At 44.4% G+C, this 24,094-nt stretch overlaps 1 protein-coding gene across 1 annotated transcript in view; it reads right to left on the reverse strand.

The window, feature by feature from the left end:
* Nucleotides 1-1,475: 1,475 nt before the first annotated feature.
* Nucleotides 1,476-24,094, reverse strand: part of LOC146868713 (solute carrier family 53 member 1-like) — a 401,652-nt gene continuing 379,033 nt past the window's right edge. The window contains exons 14-15 of the mRNA XM_085624148.1: nt 19,784-19,920; nt 1,476-2,013 (exon numbers count right to left, since the gene is read on the reverse strand). Coding sequence (XP_085480274.1) covers nt 1,800-2,013; nt 19,784-19,920 — 351 coding nt within the window. The 3' untranslated portion in view covers nt 1,476-1,799. The remainder of the gene's footprint in view (nt 2,014-19,783; nt 19,921-24,094) is intronic.

Consider the following 24,094-nt stretch of genomic DNA (forward strand, 5'->3'; position numbering starts at 1 on the left):
TAAATTTAGATACTCTCTTTAGGGATTTCTTTGATTTCCTAATTTATTGGACTTATTAAAGTAACCCTTTGCAAGGCAATGCATTTAAGTATTTATTTATTTACTGATGGTGTTTTAATCACTAACTGCATCATATAGGTAAGTAGTGATTGTAGCAGGTACAGAGGAAATTGTCAATTAGCCAGTATGGCCTCCTTTCGGTTTCCCTGCCTCAGTGGAGTTTGAATCACCGACAGCGTTATCTTCTGTAAAACACTTAGAGCATGTCAGATGCTGCTGGGAATTGCATTGGAGGGGCCACGATATCTCCATTCACGCAAATGTTGATTCTGTCATAAAACCATGGCGGTGATAGAGAGAAAAGGCAGACCTATTCACTAACTGGGAGGAAACAACCAATGCAAGAGGGTCATTACTTACATCTTTATTGAGGAAGGGGCCCTGTTTGGGGGTAGTCTTCAGAAATAATATTTGATGTCAGGTCTGCTATTTTAGCATCTTCTACCTGCTGCCACTGTTACACTCCGCCTCAACTCTCCCAACGAAGAGGCTCAATAATGTATTTGAGAGTCATCTGGGTTGAAACATGTCCACCAAAGAAACAGACAAATCCAACTTTAGACTCTCAGTCTTGGCTGTGGCAGTAGAGGCGGTACCTCCCATGACCAATTTAAATGACACCCATAATTTCTTAAAACACTTGGCTATATCGCATTTAGATGGTCTTTAATATTTGGCGGAAGAAAAGGATGGTCTTAAATATTTGGCGGAAGAGAAGGGCTTTCAGTTCCTTTCTGAACCTGAAAAGGTCTAGTGGTCAGTGGCGTAGGAAGAGGGTGCGGTGGGTACGGGCCGCCCCGGGTGTCATCAGTGAGAGGGGTGACAAAATGGCAAAAATATGTGTTTTAAACACATATTTTTGCCATTTTGTACAGCTGGGGGTGACACGAAATTTTCCGCACCAGGTACCACCTGACCTTGCTACGCCACTGCTAGTGGTGGCCACAGTGTTAAGTGCAGCTTGTCCAGGTCTCTGGAGTTTTCAAGGCCATGCCGCTGTTGTGCTACGGGTTATGCTAACCACAAAAAAGCAGCCAGAGTACATCACAAACATTGGATTACTTATATATTACACTTTGGAACTGACAGGAATGAGATTTGGTTTTGAGTAGAATAATTTTTAGCCCTAGTCTGTCTCGTTGAAAAGCTACATCTTGTAGGATTTCAGAAAGACATTTTAAAGGAATTCAGATTCCATTTTTTGATAAACAATCATTTCATGCTTAGACGTTCCAATCATGAGTAGTTTCAATTTTACTCAGAACCCACATCACTGACAAACATTTTGAAAATATGTTGGTCTACAGAGATTAATTTTTTTGCAAAGCAAAATGAGGGATATGGTTATTTTCTGATGATTTTTCTGATTATTTTCCCATAAATGTCTGAGGTTCATGGTGCCTCAACGTCTGATAAGGATCAATGCGTAGTTGATAGTTTAAGTAACACATTGCTGACCGGGTTTAAATTAATCTGCTTCTGAATCCATACTGTAGCCTGATGTTGATTTCGGTGGTGATAGAAAATCCTCCAAATTCTGCGGTTATGCTGAAATCAGGGGAAAATCCATCAGTGGAGTTACCCTCACCATAAGGATGTAGCTTTTTGTCCTTGTACACAACGGTGAGTGAGCCAAATAGGCAGCAATTCATGTAGATTTAACAACAAAGTCATCACAATATACACTTGAATGTTCCTAAGGTGGTTATGAAACTGTGCGGGACGATATCAACCTGGGATCACCTAGATCGCTTCAACGAGAACTTATTTCTCCTCCTGCTGCCCTGTCCTTTCCCATGATTCCTCACTTCATCCTCCTGGTCCATAATCTGCTCCAGTGCAGTCTGGTTGTCGATGTGGAGTGGGGCGATGGAGATATCCCTCACCGCTCTAAACTGCCCACAGTTGTTTAGATGCTCATTCTCCAGTCGGAAGAAGTTCCAGATGAATCGTCTACTTGTGAACAAAAGAGAAGAAGGAACCATTTACTAAACATGATACACAAGAAAAGTTAAAATATTGTTAAATTACAGAGAGCTCTCTGTGGATTCCTTCTAAAATGACCACTGTATATTTCAACACTGGGTATTGATATGTGTTCTCTGTCTTTAGTTAAAACTAATAACACCAGTTTAGCATCTATGGTAGAGTTATGTTTGGACCATCAAACCTATTTAAAAAGACGCTATCACCAAAACTGGATTATCTTCCCTTTAAATCAAGCCAGGAACATTGAGCATCACTAAGAAGTAAGTGGCCGTGTCAGGGGAAAAATTTACACTTCACCATGCACTATCTACTTTTTTTCTTGCAGCAAATGTATAGTTATTATTACCCCTGATAAACCTATGAAGTGACCAGATTTGCATTTGGTTCCTGGGAAAGCTTTCACATGCATTATTTAACCCCTTGGCTGCGGCAGGAATTCCGCCGCAGCGCTGGGGGGGGTTGGGGGCAGTGCGGTGGCGCTGTGCTCATGACGGTGCCACTCCGTCATGAGTCACGGTTGAGCTGTGCTCATGACGGAGTGGTTCCGTCATGACTCCACCCACTGCGCTAATCGCCCGCACAGGCGGGGAATTAGCGCTGCGTGGGCGGAGCGGCCGCCAACGGCCGCAGCATGACGGAACCACTCCGTCATGAGCACACGGCGCCCGTGGCTCATGACGGCGTGGTTCCGTCATGAGCACGGAACGGGTTAAAAGGGTGTTGCTTGGCCTACGAATTAGATGTTGGGCGAAGTATGAAAGGTTTGGAGATGTCCTCTATATATGATGTGGTGGCATTGCTGCACTTAAGCGTGAAGCATTGTGGAGAGTGTAATAATAAATGCAGTCGCATATATGGATACTTATTATGTTTGGATGGACTGTATTGACACACAGTGGTGTATGTCTTTCCTCCCTTGGGTCTCAAAAATAGACGAAAAGTATCTTGCTTTCAAGACACTCAGAAGAAAATAATCTACTGAATGTAGCTCAAACTGGGTTTCAACCTCAGGTGGGGACCGAAACTGCTCTGGTCTCCATCTGGAAAGAATTATAGTGGATTCTGGAAAGTGGACATTTGACAGGTCTAATGCTTTTAGACCTATTCGCAGCATTTGACATGGTCAACCATCCTTTCATGATTGACCGATAACAGAGACAGGTCTTTCAGGGTCTGTCCATGTTGGTTCTCTTCATTTTTGACAAGTCAAAGTTACTCATTAGCAATGATGACTTTCTGGTCCAAAGTAAATCAGGTGAAATTAACTTTATGTCCAAGGCTTCTCATTGTCGCTAACTTTGGTTAACATTCATGTTTGCCCTTTGATTCTCCTCATCGATTCCTTTGGCCTGTACCGCATGTCATATGCTAACAATACTCAGCTGTTTTGCTTCGACTGTTCTACTGAAGCCATTCAACAGTTTCTTAAGCCCTGCATGGTTGCTATCCAAGCACGAATGAGCTAAATTTTGTTAAAAATAAATGTGGACAAAATAGAAACTTTAACACGTGTTCCTTACTTCTTATGTTATGACAATTTTTGGACTGTAAACTCAGGGTCTCTTCCTAATATGAATAGTATGGTACAAAATGGAGGCCTTAAAATTGACAAAGACCCTGACCTTGACACAAATCAACATTGTAGTGCTCCAAATAAAACTCATCTGGAAAAGTGTCTGAGTCCTCTCGTCTGAGTTTTGGGCTACTGTAGCTGCGCCATGCATCCTTTCCAGGATAAACTACGTAAGTGCCTGCTATCTGAGCTTGCCTACATTTCATTTGTTGTTCAGTCTCAACTGATACAGATTGCACCATAAGGCTAGCTCTTTCAATACGCTATATGAGCACATTGCTGAATCCTGGTGTAAAACTGGACCGGCTTCCAGTTGAGTAAAGGGTATATTTCACAGCTCTATGTCTGGCCCATCAAGCAACAAGTGGCACTGGTGCCCTTGCTCTCAAGGCCCAAATTACCAAATATACTCTTGGGTGTGCAAGGATAATTGTTCTTCATTTCCAAAAAGCCAGACTTGGAGGAAAGCCTTTTTCAGTTCCAGCCTCTAAGGGTTGGAACCAGTTACCAAGTGCCATCCAGGTAATTATGGATGAATTGATTCAGGATGCCATTTATGTAAATCAGACGGCCCACAGTAACATGCTATAATGTTGAACCCAAAAGTGAGATAAGCATGAATCCTGGAGGCGTTATTAAATGACCAGAGAATACTATAAGGGGTTCACTCAGGAGCCACATACGCCCAGTCTCAGGTGGCACTATTATGGACCACAAACTACTATACAGAGTCCCCTCCAAAGTGACATAGACCAAGCCCCTGGAGGCACTATGAGGCAACTGGAGAATAACATATGAAGACCCCAAAGAGCAACAAAAGCCAAGGCACTGATGCTACTGTTTAACAACTAGTGAGCAAGCACTATCTGTAGTTCATCCAAGAGTGCCAAAGGACCAGCCTTTGAAGACACTGTTAAGCCACCAGAGAATATAGTATCAAATTCACATTGGGCAGCAGAGTAATAACCAATATTAGATCAGAGGCGTACCTTTGCGAGGGGCAGGAAGCACCTCATAACATTGACCATTATGTATACAGCAGTGTTAATTAAATGTTTACTAATGTCCATCCTGGAGTGATGCTGGCCAAACCCATTATTGGAAATGATCATCTTTTGTACAGTATTCTCCCAGATTTTTGCCTACTGTTTATGAACCTGTTTTTTGGTTGGTCATAGATAGACCTCTGTGCACTTTAACCCCGCTTTCTTTTACATACAGCTTATTGGCAAATTTAATTCACTGATAAGTCCTAATATATGCTACTACCTGTTCCCAGGGCTGATAAATTAAATGCTACTAGGGGGCTGCAGCTCTCATTATGCCGCCCACTTCTGTAGCCCTGTAAAACCTGTCTCCAGGCTTGTCACTGCAGGCTGAGTGTGCAGTTCTAAACTGCCATCTCAACCTGGCAAAATAAACCGTTTCCTAGGCTTACACCTTCCTTTTTAATAATGATAAGTCACCCCTAAGGTAGGTCTTAAAAGCCAATAGGCAGGATGTATGTTAATTAAAAGTAGGGCATGTATATTTAAAGTTTTACATGCCCTGGCAGTGAAAAACCTTCAAAGTTGTTTTTCACTGTGGCAAAGTAGGCTCTTCCATGGGTTAACACTGGTTTACACTATTACGGCTTATATGTGCTAAATTCAGTGTGGGTATAGCTAAAAAAATATGTGAAGGGCTCAATTTAATAGTAATTTAAAATCCCACTTAATAAGTCAAGTCAAAAAGCTTTATTTCGATAAAATTGTATCATAAAAGCATTGGTATACAGACATATAAAGTGCAATATATCGAAAAGAGGGGCATAGCTTCTTGACACCGGCGTACAAAATTTAACAATTTGGGGAACGTACGTTAAAAATCAATTTCAGATATATTCATTAAAAAATGGAGAATGTTACATTTCATGGTAGAAAAAACAATTTCACTAAAACATTTGCACAATAAAAACATGTAAAAAAAAAAAAAAAACTCATTATTGAAAGTGTAAACATTTGGCCCTAATATTCCAAGACCACCCAAGGAATTTTGCCACACCACAGACTAGCACTGGGCTGGTGTCGGAGCGTAATATTCTCAATGCGACCCGGTAGTTCGACGTGCCCAGCAATTGACATAGGGGTCCCAACCAACGACTTCTAGGTTTTTTGTAAGCTGGGCATTCGAACATGATGTGCGCCGTGTTTTCCACCAACCCACTGCAACTCAGACAAGTGGGCAGGGTTTGGTGGGGTGGCTTCCATTTGCTAGTGCGCTCGCGGGTTGGCAGTGTGTCGAGTCTAAATTGAATGTACAGCGATCTATCTCTAGGGTTCTGTACAAATTCCAAAAACGGCTCGAGACTGGCAGCCTGTTTATGTATATAGAAAGCTTCAGTCAGGCTGCCTAAGTTGGAACTACTTAATTCCTGTGTGTCTATCCATGTCCAGTAGGCTTTTTTCAGGGCCGCCTTACTCAGGGGTGCGCCTTGCTCCCAAACTTCTCTAAGGCCTAGCGATAGGAGAGACTTCTTAATACAGCATAGCCAAGTGATTTTATGAGACCCCGGTGAATTCATTACTTCTCTTACGCCCTCAGTGTATTTCACTAATTCTGGGGTACGCCATAATTGAGCCCAAAAGAGCAGTGGTCGTAATCTTGCCATGTCTTTTATTGTACGTCTACCCATATCACTAAAGAGGGGCTTGAGTGGGGTTCCCCTTGGGAGTGAGACCAACTCTCTCAAGAATTTGTTTTCAGACCTGGAGATGTCCTCAAAATTGTCGAAGCCCCAAAGTTCGGCACCGTACAGTGCCGAACCAACGGCTTTTCCCTGATAAATCACCAGCGCGGGAGCGATTGGTCTGCTATGCGAGATACGATGTTCTTTGATAATTGTTCCCGCCGCCCGTTTGTGATTTAGCAGCATTTTGTCAATAGGGGGTCTCCAGCTCAATCTATCGGAAATTCTTATACCTAGATAGTCAAATGTTTTGACAAGCTCCAAGGATGCACCATCAAGCTTGAGGATAGCTTTAGAAGGTTTTCGTGAATTAAACGAGAGGAGCTTGGTTTTTAAGGTATTAATGCTCAGACCTCTCAGGTTGCAAAACAAGTAAAATCTGTCCAGGAGCTTTTGCAGCCCTACCGGAGTTTTGGAGATTAACAAGGTGTCGTCGGCAAATAATAGTGTGGGGCCGGGGCGTCAGCAGGGATATCTTGTAGGAACTTCACCACCCCATTTACAAACAAAGAAAAAAGGGTGGGGGCCAATACGCAGCCCTGTCGGACTCCCCTGTTTACAGGGATCTTTTCAGTCTTCTGGGTCTGAGAGCCCCACCTCACCTGGGCATAATTGCCTTCGTGTAACCGAATCAGAAGGTCGAGGACAGGGGAGGGTAGGCCCATACCCCTCAAGACCTGCCATAGACGATCTCGGGGGACCAGATCGAAGGCAGTCTTCAGATCTATAAACGCCAGGTGGAGGCTGCCCTTGCCAATCAAAACGACCTTCCAGTATAAAAGGAGGAGTCTGGAGACTTGGTCGATTGTACTTACGTTTGGTCTAAATCCCGCTTGGTAGTGGGAGAGAATATTATTCTCATTAACCCACAGCAGGATTCTTTCTAGCAGGACCCTGCCAGCAACCTTCTGACCAGCGTCAATGTGGCTGATGGGTCGATAGTTGGCTGGGTCCTCCCTGGAACCTGTTTTGAATATTGAAATCACCTCGGCTCCTTTCCAAGAATCTGGGATAGGTGACCCCTTAAGAAGAGCATTAAAAAAGATAGCAAAAAACTTTGCCCAATGTTTGGGGTCCAATCTATACAAGTCGCCGGGGAGACCATCGGGTCCAGGGGCCTTTGCTGGTACTATTTTGTTAATGGCAATCTCTACTTCCATCTCTGCAAAAGGATCATATCCCTCGAGGGTGGGGATAGTCGTTGCAGTGTGTGCAACAAACCGGGGGTTTTGAGTGTCCTCCCCAGAGTAGAGTTTCACAAAGTGATCAAACCACTCCAGGCTCGTGATGTGGTTTGGAATTACATCAGAGTCACAACCTCTTGAGTATCTACAGAGGTTCCAGAAGGCATTTCCGTCTTTGGCCAGGCTTGCAGCTTTGAGGGCCAACCAACGGGATTCCTCCCAAACTTGCTTGGCTCCCAACACTGCCTTTCTATATTCTTTCCTGACAGTTTGTACTTGAAGGCACTCACGATTTTTGAAGGCAAGTATTAGATTGTTCTTTTTATGCCTGCACTCAGTGTTATACCAAGAGTCAGGAGCTTTATGCTTAATAGAATTTCTGGAAGAAGTAGGTACCCAAAAAAGTGACCCGATCATCTCAACTGAATCTATGTAAATATTCCCAGCCCTAAGGCACCCATCTGCGTCGTCACTTACTCCCTGAAGTTCCGCAGTTTTGTTTAATAAGATCTCCTTGATGGTCAGAAGTTTCTGGTCATCGGAGGAGATTTTAGACCATTTGAGATGTCTCTTAGAGTTTGATGGAATGACTTCCTTAGTGGACATGGTAGGCCTAGTGGAGAAGTGTGGCTCAATGATTAGAGCGGCAGACCCTGATGCAGAGGTCTAGCCCGGGACCAGGGTTCAATTCCCCGCCTCGGCGGGTCTTGGGCTCAAAATTCCACGGACCTGATAATTCTCGCCTCGGTGCCATTCTAATCATGGAGTCCCACTCTGTAACTCTGGGCAATAGCTTGCTTAATCTCCACAACGGCCCCCACAACGCTAAGGATGCCTGGCCTTCACCTTGGGGGTGCCCAGGAGTGGACGCCTCACAGGGAAAAGCCAGGATGGGTTCCACAGCGGTATTCGTACAAGCGCCGAGAGGCCTCCGGGTAGTCGTGCGCTATACAAGTATCCATACATTTACATTTACATTAGTGCCGGAACTTGGTGAGTCAAGACACCAAGGGTTCTTCATGGTCAGACACAAAGGGTTATGGTCACTGTCGACGGTAGGTGTTATAACCAAATCCACTGCAATTTGCCAAAGTCTGCGGTCAATCAAGATGTAATCGATTCGAGAGGAACTGGACACTCTGTTAAAAGTGGTAGCACCTTGGATGTCGGATGGCAATCGGCCATTAGCGGCTCTCAGGCCGTGTTCCAATGTTAGTGCATTCAATTGGATTGCCACTTGGGTCCACTTCTTGATTGGGGGTATTGATAGGGGTGGTATGCCCCACTGTGCATCCTCAACCTCTATCTCCGATAGGTCCTCGGTGGCCAAAGGTTCATACGTGCAGTTCAAGTCGCCTGCTACCAGAAAGAAAGAATCAGATCGACAAGAGGAAAGTGCATCTCCCAAGGTTATAATAGTCAGCGACTTACAGCCGCCAGGGGTACCTCGGATGTAGACATTGAAAAGCTCGATAGCGTGCCCACCTTTTGCCCCTCTCAGAGATAGATGAATCACGTCTGGTGATAGAAGAGAAAACTGGGAAGCCCTACAAGTGAGTGCGATGTTCACCCATATTATAAGTCCTCCAGAGGGACGCCCTCACCCAGTAGATATTGCTGGGACACAGTAACAAGTGTAGCCAGATTTGTACAATGGAACCAGGCTCCAGGTCTCTTGGAAAATACATATGTCATAAAGGTCGATGTGTTGGTTCCTGTCTGGGAGAGGAAGTTTGTCTCTCAGGCCGGCAATATTCCATGAAATTATTTTAAGTTTATTGCTTAATGGATGAGGCAATAGAGTAGGCAGGTCATGTGGTAGGGATTCGATCTTTATGTCGCCATGATTGAGGGGAATAACATTAGAGGGTGGGCAGTATGTCAATTCTGCAGCAGCACTAGAAGAGCCGCTGGTCGAAGTAAGCGATTTTTTGGGTGGGTTAATGGCAGATGTTAGTCAGTCAATATTATAGGAGGGAAGCGCCTGAATTGTATAGAGGATGAGTCTGGAGAGGATGATCCAAATTCGAGTGCTAGTAGACCCTCTGCCACTAGATAACTAGCCAGGGTGAGCTTGATGGTGTCTGTGTTATTGTCAGCCGAGCGTCGTCTGTGGGCCCTAATTATATCATCTCTTATTAGTGATCGACAGCCCCTAGTGTGGCGGATCCAATGAGTAACCTTATTTTTTAATGATTCCTCGTCCTCGCGCCCATTTGCCTTGGGGACGCGAACCATAAAAACTGTAGGGTTGTCATTAGCTTGAGGAGTTTGTGTTTTGTGCTGCGATTGGGATAAGGAAGAAGTAGAGGCTCTGTGAGATGGATTAGTCAGCCTGAAATTGTTATAAGAGGTGGGAGCCACTTGAGGCTTCGTTAAATTATTGCCAGGGGTGGCCCCAGCTCTAGACAATGGATTTAGATCGTTCCTGCTGCGGGGAAGTAGAGCAGCAGGGGAGATCATGTTGTTTTCAAAATTTGGGTGATTGATTTGGGTCGGCTTAGATGTTGGGTGGGGAAAGGAGTTATCAGTGTAGGTGTTCAAAGCAGGAGGATGTTTTTTGTTTGACGATAGACATCAACTCTAAAACTACTTTCCTCAGTTCAGTAATTTCCTATTTTAATAAATCGATGTTATGGACAATTTGCCCCACACCAATTACCCCCCCATCAAGAGTCTCACGATTTTCCCTTACTTTGTCCTTCGGGGTCCTATTTTGTTTATCTGGGCCTGTAGTTGGATTAATTGATGCAAACATATCAGGATTATCAGCCAGTGCCGCATAGCAGTTGTTGCAGACAATGACAATGGGGTAGAGGGGGACAGGATTCACAACATTAGTAGTGAGAACTGGAGAGTCTGGGATTGCTAGTGAATTGTTCATGTCACTCGGCCAATCATCAATCTCGACAGCTGTTTGGAGGGGGGGAGCTTTGCAAAACATTTGCAGAATAGTGATAGTGCCAACGTGACTTTTACTCATGGGCATATTGCTTGCGGGTAAGTGAGGAGTAGCATTTTCTAGGATGAGTTCACAGTCATTAGCCAGTGTTTCGATGCGATCCAGTGTAGTGGCGGGTGACGATTTTTTCAGAGTCCTCCTAGGCTTCTTCCTTTTGGCTACCCCGCCAGTGGAAATTATAGACCCTCCATTGGCATCGGGCAATTTTCTCTTGCCCATCACAGAAGTGACTGGTGGGGAAGGTGGAATGAAGGTAGGGAAGTGTCAGGTCAAGAACAATGTTACGGACACAGACCTAAAGCACAATGACAATGGTAGCCCCAACAAAAAGTCATTAAAGTACCTTTGGTCGCACGTGTAGGATCCTCTAGGCAGGGGCCGTGAGGGCGGTCAGTGATGAAAGGGACGAAAAGGGATTAGCCCGTCCCGGCCTCCTCCGGCCCCCGACGGCCAGCCCTGTGCCCGGGCTTCGCCCGGCACGACCCACACGCGATCCCGCGACGCGGAGCCTGTCGGTAATTTATGGCGCATCCGGGCGCGGGAACAGCGGTGCAGAACAGGCTGGGAGGTGTAGTCTCCACTCAGCGGCCGCTGGATAGACTGCAGCGGTGGCAGGAGGGAGGACGATGGAAACAGCAACATGTAGGTGGGTTCCGCCCGGGACAACACAGCACAGCACCCGCTCCACCGAACCTGTCGGTAATTTATGGCGCCTCCGGGCGCGGGAACAGCAGTGCAGAGCAGGCTGGGAGGTGTAGTCTCCACTCGGCGGCCGCTGGATAGACTTAATAATAAATATTACTATTTTAGAAAGTTGTTTTTTTCCTGCCTAAAACCTAAAGGCTTTCATGCTAGTGTCTAGCTGTCAGCTGACCCTTGACGGCTCTGCTGTGGTGAGATGTGTATTGCTCACAGACAGTGGAGAAAGGGCTCTTGGTGGGATAGCCTGAGGCTTGTGCGCTGCCTCTTCTGAGCTTCAAATGATGCCTACCCTGTTTCTGGCAGATGAAGCCTAAACTCGGGCCTCCTTCCCTTTTGTCTCTTTTTCCAGGCTGGCTCCAAACCCATTGGGGGGGGAGTAACTGACCAGAACTGGTTTAGGGGCTGGACAAAGGATTGCCCTCCACCCACAGGCTAGCACTGGGCATGAATGTGGACCCCATGGAACGTTCCTCAGAACACTCATGGACCTGTGAAAAATCAGAAGAAGGCTTGCACTGCTGTTTGAAAAACTCAAAGAAAGACTGGAGCTCCTTATCTTGAATCCAAGACCCTAGACGTGCCTCAAAGGGTCATTTGACAACCCTCTGGTTTGAGTGACAGGGAGATAAGAAGCTTCTAGAGGCTGCTCGCTCCCTGTACTTGCCCAGCTGACCAATTCTAAATGGACCTGCCCTTGACCCTGCTGCTGGCCTCTGTTGGAGTGCGCCCTAACCCTCTAGTGGTGCCACCAGATCTGGCCGGTATTAAAGTGTACTCCTCTGGTCCCCAAACTGCAAGAATAGTGATTGAGAAATGTTTTTCCCAATTACTAACTAGAAAACTGACAGACACTGAGGTTGCCGCTGAAGCCGCAGCTTTCGATATTGAACTGCTGGGCGGCCTCAACTTAAATGTTTCCCTGTTGCAGGAGATTTGACTTTCAGAGAAGATGCAATAAGTCCGAACATAGGGGACTTCACGAGGACTAATGCTGAGCAGCATCCGATCGATGTCAAGGTGTTCATGGGCACTGATGTCCCCTGCTTGGAGCTTTCCCACCTACATCAGTGACTGCCCTGGGACCCTGCTCTTCAGCAGACAGCTGTCATTAAACTCCACTTCAGATCAAGTTTGTAGCTTGCCCGCTGACGACTCACTGATGACCACTTTTCCTTCATAAAAGTATCTAAGTCAGAAGGTAAACTATGAGACAAACTTGGTCCCTGTATCCGATCAGCAATCTATTATGACCTGCCTTAGTTCTTGGGTTTGAACCGGTCTAGCGCAAGCAGATACCGGTGGTTGGCACTTTGTGCCTTTTGCACTATTTTTAATTCAAACTTTAAACACTCATATCTACTTATTGGGTTTTTGTTGTTTTTGTGTGATTTTACTTATTAAAGTATTCTCTATTTTGCTACATTGGTATGAGATTTCTCTTGTGTTGCATTTTCACTTTGCTACTGTTTGAGTGCTGCATAAATATTTAACATATTGTCTCTAAGTGAAGACTGACTGCTTTGTGCCAAGCCACCGGAGGGTAAGGCACAGATATACTTCATGACTTTAGTTGTTCACCTGGAGAAGGATTGTGATTATCATTTGAGTGGAATTCTCACCCCTTCAACTAATACTCCAGTTTCTTACACCCATATTGTAGACAGGCAGCAAAATACTATTCTGTGTAAGGAATGCATTTAGTTAACTTCTACAATGTAAATAGTGTTATGCATCTGGGCTTCATGTTCAAAGCCCTTTTTCAATCACAAACCCTGTGATTCGCAAAATCACATGGTTTTTACCACAAAGGGGAATTTCTTTATGTACAAAATCTTTTTTACACAATGGAAAATTATTTCCAATTATTAAAAAGACTTTAGCAATCCTTTCTGAATTGCAAATAGGAAGGGTTGTGAATGGGGCGACCTGGTCCTATTTCTGATTTGGAAAGGAATGCATCATTGGTTTACAACAGTAATCGCGATCATAAATCATTAGTAAGTAATCAACCCTCAAATCAGGGTGGTAACTGATTAACAAAGGGGAAAAAGTCCTGACTGGACTCCTTAGCCCCATGGGAATGATGTGGACAGCCTTGTGGGGAGTAGGTAGGGGCCCAGGGGCCACTGCCTTCTGAAACAGAAAACTTCTTATTTAAAAAGCAGCAGTGGTTCCTTTAAAGACCAAAGGTTCCTTTAAAAAATGTTTCTGTGTTGGAATGCAGTGGTGGTCTGCTGTCCACTGCAGGCCACCATTCCTATGACTGCAGTTTATTACTGGGGTGGAGGGGTGGACAGGGGTAGGTTGCAAATTGTGACCTGCTTAATGAAAATTAATTAGGAATGTCTTTCAACGACCCTCCCCCTGCAAATCGATATTTTGTGAACTCATCTACATAGCACATAGCTTGGTTGGCAAAATCCTATTCCATTTGCAAAAAGTTGGTGCTCGATTAGTCATCACTTTTGCAAATGGAATGATAGTACATCAGGCCTCTGTTTCTGCATGTAGAAAGTTTTACAGCCTCTCTGGGAATCAAGTCCTCAACAGACTGTCATCATGTGAGAGGGTCACATGTTACACCATTGAGAGAGAAATGAAAGGCCAGATGTACTACTTTCATACAGTGCAGCGCAGCAATGCAATTTGCTGTGTAATGTTGCGTATAAGGGAGACATCATAAATGTGCAATATTTACAAAGATATGGTGCATTTCTGCTATTTTCTTGAGCTGGTGCACTGTGTGCTGCCTAGTGCCAATGCGGGCACCTATGCACCATACAGCAAGGGTACCTGCTTTATAGACAGGATTGTTTTTGTGCAGAAACCAACATTTCCTGCATGAAAACAATCCTTAAAGGTATTTCCCTTTTTCTATGTGTAATGCAGAATGCATCACACATAGAAAAACTAAGTAATAAGGAAAAATAAATATATCTCTTCTCTTTACACCTGGATCTGGGAGGTGCACCATTTTGACGCATTCCAGGCTTACAACTCTTTGTAAATCTGTGAATGTGCCAAAATTAATGAGTGGATGCGTGGGAACGCCCATACTTCATCCATGGAATGCATCCTTGCTGCAAGGTCAAATAATAGTATTTTGTATTGTAAGAGCACCCTTGCAGTTCAAACCCTATGACTTACAGAACACAAACATGCTGACAATATTGTACAACGGCGTGTACCTTGGCACAAGGCAACCAAATATGCAGCAGAGTGAGGGCACCATATCTTAGTAAATATTGCTATGTTTTTCTTTCTCTCTTTGATGCAACACAACGAAGCAATTTTGATTGCTGAGCTAAACTTTAGTAAATTTGGCCCAGAACTTATGCTACCTCTATGCCAGTCATTGAGCGAACCTGCCACCGACTATATGTGGGAGATGACAGCTAGTCAAAGAATGTATCTTCTGTGGTGTAGCCAGAGCCACACTAGTGCACCCACATTGCCCCATATAATGATTTGCTTGATGGCTCTATGCTGGCTGGTATAACCTGTGGCTCTATCAAAACTTGTGGGTGCTTTATGCTTCCACAAAAAGTCAGGGAAGTCCGCAGCATACCCGGGCCGAGTGGTAGTTAAACTGCTGCTCTGTGGTGGTGCATCCACAAAAAATAAGTTATTTTAAATGGATTGCTATGCCTGAATGCTTGGTGCCATTTTTACCAGTGCTGTCCATTTGGAGTCAGAATTAATTTATTAGCCAGGAAACTATCCAACGACACAAGTGAGTCCCTAATTGGAGGATACTGACTGGAGCAGTTCTGACTCTTAGCGACAGGGGAAGATTTACTCAATTATAGTGCAATGTGCACACCTACTAAAATTGCTGTGTTGCATTGCACAAGAAAAAAAAGCAGCACAGAGCTATATGTACTAAACATGACCTGTGTCTGCTGTCATCCCCTTTGCTGCTGCACAGTCTGTCTAGCGCCACGCACAGTGCAGCACACATGCAACGTGCAGAATGGTGTTGAATGTTTGGAGAAATAAAATGATTTCTTCAACATTGCTGAAGCTTTAAAGAACCATTATTTGTGGTCTTGGACTGATTCACCCTTGTACTACACATGTGACTCCCCTCCTGACACAAGGCGGTAAAAGAAGCAATCTATACATACAACTTTGCTTTAGCACTGTTTGACAAATCTTCAAAAACTTTTCAAAAAAAGTCTCATCCGCCTCAGCAACTTCCTAGAAAGTTTTGCAGTGATCTGTAAGGGGTCTGAGAAAAATGGGACACCCAAAAAAGGTTTACACCATTCATTTTTCCATAAGAAAATTGAACAGCGATACCACAAAAACTACCGAACCGAATTGCACCAAATTTGGCAAAAAGCTAGGTCTTGATCCAGAAAGTGTGCATATTGTGAATTGGTATAAATATATTAAGTAGGTTTTAAGAAATTAGGGTTTAAAATGTATGCATATATCACGCCACAGAGGTTCCGCATCTGTCTCCTGCCTATTTTCTATGTACCCCCTGGGCTGGGCCAGGGCTGCCCAGGAGCAGCACATACCTATTTTTGGAGAGGGGGGAATGGGGTCCCTTTAACCGAGTCTCAAAGAGGCCCAGGGCAACCCACCTCCCGGTACATTATTATTGACAGGAGGGTGGACTGGACTCTTCCAAGGAAGGAACGCAACTTTGCTCTCACCTGGGTGGGAACAGTTACAAACGGTGCTCCCTCCTGGGTGGGAGCAAAGTTAGTGAGCTGGTTCACGCCAGAACCACTTCTGGTACACACTTTCTTGCTTATTTTCCTTAACAGATTGTTTCTACGCGGGTGAAATCTTGGGCTACACTGAACCTTTCGGTTTGGTTTATTTCGTTTTGGCTTTAACTGTAACAACACTCACTGCACTTGAATTTCAATATATCTTTTTCTGTATCAATTTTTCATACTATGATATATCTTGCTGTTTCTTCGGAGACCCAATCCTCGCGTATGTACGGTCCGTACATACGCGAGGATTTGGGTACGCCTGGGGTACGGTGCTGACATACGCGGGTTAGGGGGTATGCCTGGGGCACGGTCCATACATACGGGGGTGGGGTGTACGGTGCGTACATATGCAATGTTGGGGTACGCACCGTACATGATGACACGTACGATGTGGGTGATGGCGTGTGGCTCCCGTAAAAATATAGCCGTGCGGAGTGCTGTAGGTACGAATCGAACTTGCTGGTCTGTAAAATGCTGCCTGACTCTGTGCGGACGTCGCGTACGCGCTGTCCAGGGTCAGAATTGTATGTATTTATTAGCCGTACGGTGTTTTTTACGATTCGTACGGAAATGGTATTTCTGTACGAATCGTACTTGCTGGTTTGTAAGGTGGAATTCCCGGGTACGAGTCGTATGGAGAAAACGCTCCATACGACCATTCGTACCTGGGTTTTACAGGATCGGAATCGGCACCTTGATGTAAAATAAATCATTCGTTTCCATCTTTTTCCTCATGAAGCACATATGCAGACAATGTATATTGCTCTTATTCCAGCCTTGAAAAAGTCTTGTGATTAAGACGAAACACGTTTCGGCTGATGTTTGCTGGATTATACAAATAATAAATCAACAATGGAAACAATGAACATTTTGGACTCTTAAGAATTATTTCTGTTATGAGAAGAGAGAACATCAACTCTGGATCTCTGCTCTGAATTAGGCATATTGTCGACAACTATATTCACATTGTTATTATACCTAAGATTAAATTGTCCTTTGTTTTACTTCAAAGAGAGTGCTGCAAAAAGGTTCTAATGTGGTTATGTCTTTAGCACATTAGTTTTCTAATTTGCAATTAGCACCTTCAGGTAGTAGGGTGGCTGAACCTATATAGCACCTCGTTCAAATTTAGATATTCTCACACAGTACTGCTAAAAAATACTTGTGACATTGTTTTGATGTGTGGTAAAATTCCCTTTTGGGAACCACTACTACTACTTTTTTTGTGAAGTTACTGGCTGGGGAGCCGACAGGGTCCGCGGTGCCTTGGAAGTTCCCGTACAGTCCCCAACAATAGGTATCATGTGATTGCCCCGGCTGGGCACCGGGGACCCACCAAAAATGTAAAAAGGTTGCGTGCTGCCCCCAGATAAGCTGGCATGGGCCACTGGAGCCTAGACACTCCCCCACAGCCCCAATCAAATAAAGGCATGTAGGAGTCTTGGGTGAGCATGGCACAAGGGCACTTACCATACCACCCACTTTGGAAACAAAATGCCAGTTCCCACTGGCATCTGGTATGGGTGCTCTCTGAGGAGCTGGCCGGGGCTGTAGAGCTCTCCCCGCTGCCCAATACAAATTTGGTGATGTGGGTGCCCTGGGTGTGAACTGGGGCACCCACTTTGAAAACGAATAACTAATTCACATCTCACATCACTCAAGACATGTTCTATAACATCATTGAGAACATTCTACAACTTCTGAAATGGCATCATTGATGACAACACTGTGCATGGTGGGGGTATAAGTTATAGTTACTTTAGGGCATGAGTTATTGTTACTTGAGATAACTTTCCCTGGTGAATTTCAGTGGTTTTGTTAATTGAAAACTGTATGTTTTAACTGACATTTACACCTAACTATAACATGCCTTTAACCTTTGTTTTTATCAGTGAATTTCTAAGTTAAAAAAAAATAATTCTGTGAATATATACATACATACATATATATCATATATATGGGTTTGCTATATACCTAACTCCACATGTGTACCTTGACAAAACATTTATCTTCACATTATATGTATGTTGGATTAATAAGGTAAATCAATATTTACCTATATATACTTGCATTTTTTGTAGGTTGATATATCTGTCCTCAATATTCTGACATACCACAATGAGAGAGCCTTCCGCATAATTATATCTTTGTTGACTGCATACGAAGCTGTATCAAGCCTTGAAGCTTTCTAGTGTGGTTATTTCTAAAGCTATAACAATGTAACTGCAATATACAGCTATTTGGTGATGTTCACAGCTGGAGTGTTTGATGCTAAAACATACCAGGCACCTTTAAAAATAGGAATACTTGAGCAAAAATGTCACATTACGATTTCAGTGTTCAGCATCACAGGTTACATGGATAAATCTTCACACCAGAGGAGCTGGAGAGCAGACCTCAGTGCAGAATCTTGGCCGAGGGAGAGGCCCTAATTTGTAGAACCTTCAATATCTAATTACTAAACTTTCTTTATGGGAATTTTTTTTTGAGTAGTTCCACCAGATGCCATGATAGAAGAGTACAAAAGGGTGGAGAGTCCAAGTGACGGACACACAGCCTTAAGCGTTACTTGCACCTTGTTCGCATTCCCTCATCAGAGAGAGCCCAGGTTGGGTCATAAAAGAAGGACATGTCCTGTAAGTTGCAGTCTCTGGCTACTTAGCTTGTGGAGCAAGGGCTTCATTTAGAAGTGGGTGGTAAAGCAAGTCATCCAAATGTTGGTGGCTAACGTGTCCGACCACCTCTTGCATCCTCCGCGTCATATAGAGGTGAAAAGATATTTGGTGGGACAATGGCCAGTGTACATAGTGGATGAAGGGTTGTCCTGTTTATGGCTACTCTTCCTACACCATCTCATTCCCCCACCATGTGTAGGGAATTGATCCTTTTGCTAATTTTTTTGTCTCAGAAGCAGTTACTGCAGTGGTGACAAAAGGTACTTTAGTGACCAAAAAACTCCAACGCTGTGTTGAATTTTGGAAAAAGCACATGGATACCGCTGATCTGGTGGAGGGTGCTCTCGCCATATGGTCAGTCCTGCTCATCACAGTCTCTCTGACCCCATAAGTGTTACCCTTTTCATTTTGTGTACTGCTGCCTGACCCAAGCATATTTCCGTAATTTAATTGGAACAATCAACTGGGTTTGAGCAGCCAACATGTGCAGAATATCATTCAGGAGACTTCATTCCACCAGTTGGGATGGACCTGTTGTAGGAGTTGACTGACCCCATATGGATCATTTCCTAAAGTCATACCAAATTGACCAGCAATGAGGGGGCTACAGGGGTCGTGTATGTTTTCTATTGTGTTGCCGGATACAATGTAAGATGATTCTTAGTGAGCGGACAGAGGCTCTGCCAGGTTTTCTGTTGTGGGTGGATGGAAGTCTGGAAGTGATCAAGGCCTACCCTCAATTGTACTTGTGTAGAGATGTCCAAAGGGCGGGTCTGTCTTGGAACTCTATGTAAGAAAGTCCTTTGTTGTATGAGGAAACAATTGATCATAGACTATCCAATATGTTTGTTTTCTTAATAAATGCCTGTTTTTCACTATACCTTGGATGGAGACACTGCCAATAAGCTTTATTTTCATTTGGATTGATTTACACTCAGACTGATGTCATTGCCCCAAAGTGGGGTAAAACAGAAACTCGTTATGGATGTCTCATGTGAGGTCACTAAGGATGTCCCTTGTCAGGCCACTTGTAAGCTGTAAACTTGTAAGCTGCCAGCTTGTTGCCCCATGTAGGATTGCTCTTGGAGGAGGGCAATTAATGTTGTTACCTAAATGCCCAACCACATATTGAATTTCATGCGTGTCTAGAAATATTCTTTTGAAGAGCAAATTGTACCTGAAGACTTCCAGAGCTGTAAACGTGCAGGTTGTCGCTTCCACAGCCGCAGAGTGTCGGTCTTGAGACAAGAATATATTGATGACCCAAGAGATGCGCAGTAAGACATCACCCAATATGGCAAAGTAGTAATAGACCTGTGAGAAGAAAGAGGGATTGAGAAAGAGCAGGAACATACCATCAATGCACCTGGCCCTGCTGCATCAAAATCACAGTTTAGAGATTCATAAGGGTACTTGCCGCTGTGTGCTGAATGTACCGACGTCTGCTTCAAGCAAGATGCAGCCCTGTGCTGTGTCTGCGTGTACCAAGGTCTGTGCTGAACGGCTAGCTAAGCCCTTGAAGTCTCAGCATTTATAGGGGTATGAAGTGTTTGGTTTGAGCCATATGCTAGCAATGTTTGATGGCACCTGCAGCCCTCTGTAAGGAGTTGGGATGCTTTCTAACATCTCACAATGTTCGATTTGCAGGTGCACGCCTTTCTTGGACATTGCACGGCTAGGCGGAGTCAGCAATGCTTTCTAAAAGGCGGAAATGCTAGCTATCGGTTTAAAGGCTTGGTCCAGATGGCCTGCTAGGTCCTTGCACTATTTACTAGGAGTATGCAATGTTTAGGAGAGGTTGTAAAGCTGGCAAGACCTTACAAAGCTAAAACTGAACATGCAAGTCTTGGTAGAGCGCTAAGAGCTCGGAAGGTTGACTAGGAGCTTCAAAGGATTGCTATTGGCTCACAGGCTTGCTGAAAGCTTCAGAGCAGGCGAGGTGGAGGCAGTGCTCATGTAGGACTTAGGCTCATATTCAATAGAAGTCACGCGACACAGCGCAGAAAGGAACGTGCTGCGCGAAAGAGAGAGAGCAGAACAGCGCAATAGCTACAATGATGTGGTGCTGTACTGCTCTCTCCCTGCACTGATGCACTGTGCATAATACGGCCCTAGTGCAGGGCTCTCCCAGACCTAGGGCCATCGTAAGAGGGACATTGGAACTAGCAGGCTCTGAACGCCCCCCCCAAACCCCCTAATGGAGATGCTTGTAACATTAGTGGAAGTAGGGTCCACATCTTTGGGATGGCTGCTATAAATGTGTGTCTTCCTTTTCAAGGCTAATATGACTTTGAGGAAGCTGAGTGCAGGCAATGTTGAGTGCATAAGGTTCTATTTTGTCTCTAAGAAGTGTGGGCACATACCTGAAAGGCATTTTATGGTCAAGTCTCGCGGGAACTGAACTGAGCAAGTGTGACCCGCACTGAGTCTTCGATGGCAACGTTTCACGAATGCTATTAATATGCAAGAGCCCCTCTGTGCAGCTGCGGTCTCCAGGGGCTGTAGGGTTGGGCTCACACTCCATTATGGATGATTTTTTAACAAAGAAACTCCCTTCAGCAAGAGCAGTCACCATGGCAGACCTGCATGTTTCCTGGTGCGAGCCTCTGCCGAGCAGTGTGACCCCAAGCATTGCCTAGCAATCTCGGTACCTCCTATAAGGCACTGCAAGATCACAAGGTCCCAACAAAAAGATGAACATCCTACCAAGCCTTAAATATTTGTAGCATCCTTTGCAGGATCCTAGCACTTTCAGCTCTGGAAGACGTGGAACATCTAGCCAGTATTGCAGATCTGAGTGTACCAAGTGCTGCAAACTTCAAGGGAGAATCGCGCGCTCCCAGCACAAGATTTTCAGTTCCTGGTGTGCCTTGGAAATACTAACAAACCTTTCAGCTATTAATTCTCAAACGCTCATAGCGAGCAGTGCAATCGTCAAGACCTAGTTCACGCTCAAGGCGAGCACCCAAGCCCAGATTCACAAATGCTTTGCTATACTTTTCGAAAGCAAACCCAGCACAAAGTGTTCAGGTGCAATTTACAATCCAACGTAAATCGCAATTTGTCTGATTGATTGTAACCTAAAGTAACAGAAAGTTGCACAATTTGCTTGCGTTACTCTGCATCAAGGGGGCATTTCATGGTGGTTGCATGGGCATTCTCATGAAACCACTCATGGGTTTTGATGCAAATTATCTACAAAGAATTGAAGACAGGGATTTGTGCTAAAATCCTGTGCCTCCCCAAGGGGTAATGAAGAGAAATGTTTTCATTTCTCCTAGTTTTTCCCACTTTGCTTGTGTGTTATACTGTGCAGCACCCACACAAAATAGGAAAGACTCTGCAGCACCAAAGTGAGGTGCATTGAAAAGCTGTATCAAAATATTGCAATACAAGAGTACCTCGCCTGATTGAGCTGCCTGGATGCAGCTGTCACATTACTGGAAAGGGGTAGGATACTGCTGTGCTTCAATGGTACAGCAGGGGGTGCTGCAGTTCAGGGATGGAATATGTGCAGATCTGTTCGTCTGTCCCATTACAAGGATACCAACAATCTCTGCAGAGTAGACTTGAGCTGCAATGAAAAAACTGTGTGGATCCAAGTATTGGAACTGCAGAATGTGCTTTGTATGGAACTGAGGAATTAAGGCGCATTGGCTGAGAGGTGTGCAGTGTGTTAGCAGGGTGACAGAAATTAATTTTACGTTACATTGACCAATCTGTGTCTGACATGCAGGACTGTAGACACAGGGTTCCTCCAGGGCAGCTTTGAAGAGCATTGGGTGAACTGTCTGTCTGGTTCAGTACTAGAATAGCATGGGGTTCTGCAGGTCATGGTGAGGTGCATTGGGAGAGCCAGGTGTACCCAGTGCTAGAACTGCAGGGGTCTCCGCACATTGCTGATAAGATGCATTGCCAGAGTTGTGTGTGGTTCACTCATCTAGAACAGCAGTAGTGTTAATAGTCACAATCAAGATCTAAGGCACCTGGAGAGAGGTCTGTCTATCTGCCTGCCTGCCTGCCTGCCTGCCTGCCTGCCTGCCTGCCTGCCTGCCTGTCTGTCTGTCTGTCTGTCTGTCTGTCTGTCTGTCTGTCTGTCTGTCTGTCTGTCTGTCTGTCTGTCTGTCTGTCTGTCTGTCTGTCTGTCTGTCTGTCTGTCTGTCTGTCCGTCCGTCCGTCCGTCCGTCCGTCCGTCCGTCCGTCCGTCCGTCCGTCCGTCCGTCTATCTATCTATCTATCTATCTATCTATCTATCTATCTATCTATCTATCTATCTATCTATCTATCTATCTATCTATCTTATATAACAAGTCACTGATTACAAAGAAATGAGTGACTGCCATTTATACATGGATTACAGAACTATATATATATATAAATATATATATATATATCTCCAAAACTCCTCCCAAAGAAAGAGCAGAAGCCCGTAGGGGAACAGTAGAAACTTCCTTTATTCAATTGTTGGCGAATGCATTTCGGCCTGTTCCGGCCTTCATCAGCCTTCATCAGCGCCAGGATATTGCCGGAGGCTTTGGGCTGTGCGTTTTTAAATACCATCTTGCCCCACTACGATTGGTGAGAGTCCGCTCCACCCCTTTGATAATATGCTCACCATTCACAGTTCACACATTTCTTGTGGACCACGATTCCCAGGATGCATCTTGTGGCTCCCAGGTAAGTGATGCATGTGGTGTACTGCACAATGTCAGCGTTCTTGGGCGGAAGGCAGGATGATTCACATTGCGTAGAAAGTCCCATCCCCTGTGAATTAAAATTCAGGTTGTTTCACCGGGTCCCCAAGACCAGCTCAGCCTTTGTGCTCGATGTATATATATATATATATATATATATGGGCTTCCGTAATTCCTGTATAAATGGCAGTCACTAATTTCTTTGTAATCAGTCACTTGTTAAAGGGTTATTACAGTTGAGTTTTGATGTCACAGTGCCTGCTGCCAGAGCCAGTAGTTGAGGTGAAAAGCAGGTTAAGTCACGTAGCATAATTGAAGCAGTTGTTTAAAGCAACAAACAGAATGTTGCTTTTCTTTCTTCTGCTCTATTTTAATGGCTGATAATGACATGCAGAGAGAAAATATTTTTTTTGCACTCCTTAGAGAAATCTAGAATCTTTCTGCATGTTTCTACTACTGCTTTTTGTTTTTGAACTAACTGGTATTGAACTGCTTCTGATATCTGTATGAAACAAATATCTAACATATTTATGATGAGTTTAATTTTTCACTAGAGGTTTTATTTGTATTCTTGATGTTTGCAAACATGCTCACTCTTTCATATGAAAGAGCTACGCACCAAGGTTTTAAATGGTTTGAGAGAAAAGTGATGGTGTGACCATGTATTATATGGGAAACAACACACCCTGGCGTACATGAGAAGTATATTGCAAGTGACCTCAGGTTTCCCTAATCTTATAAAGGAAATCATCCTTCGGCCTCGTTCCTCTATAATGTTGTAGGACTCCTCAGTG

Source organism: Triturus cristatus, chromosome 1_2 (assembly GCF_964204655.1).
Source record: "Triturus cristatus chromosome 1_2, aTriCri1.1, whole genome shotgun sequence".
NCBI classification, from domain to species: Eukaryota; Metazoa; Chordata; class Amphibia; order Caudata; family Salamandridae; genus Triturus; species Triturus cristatus.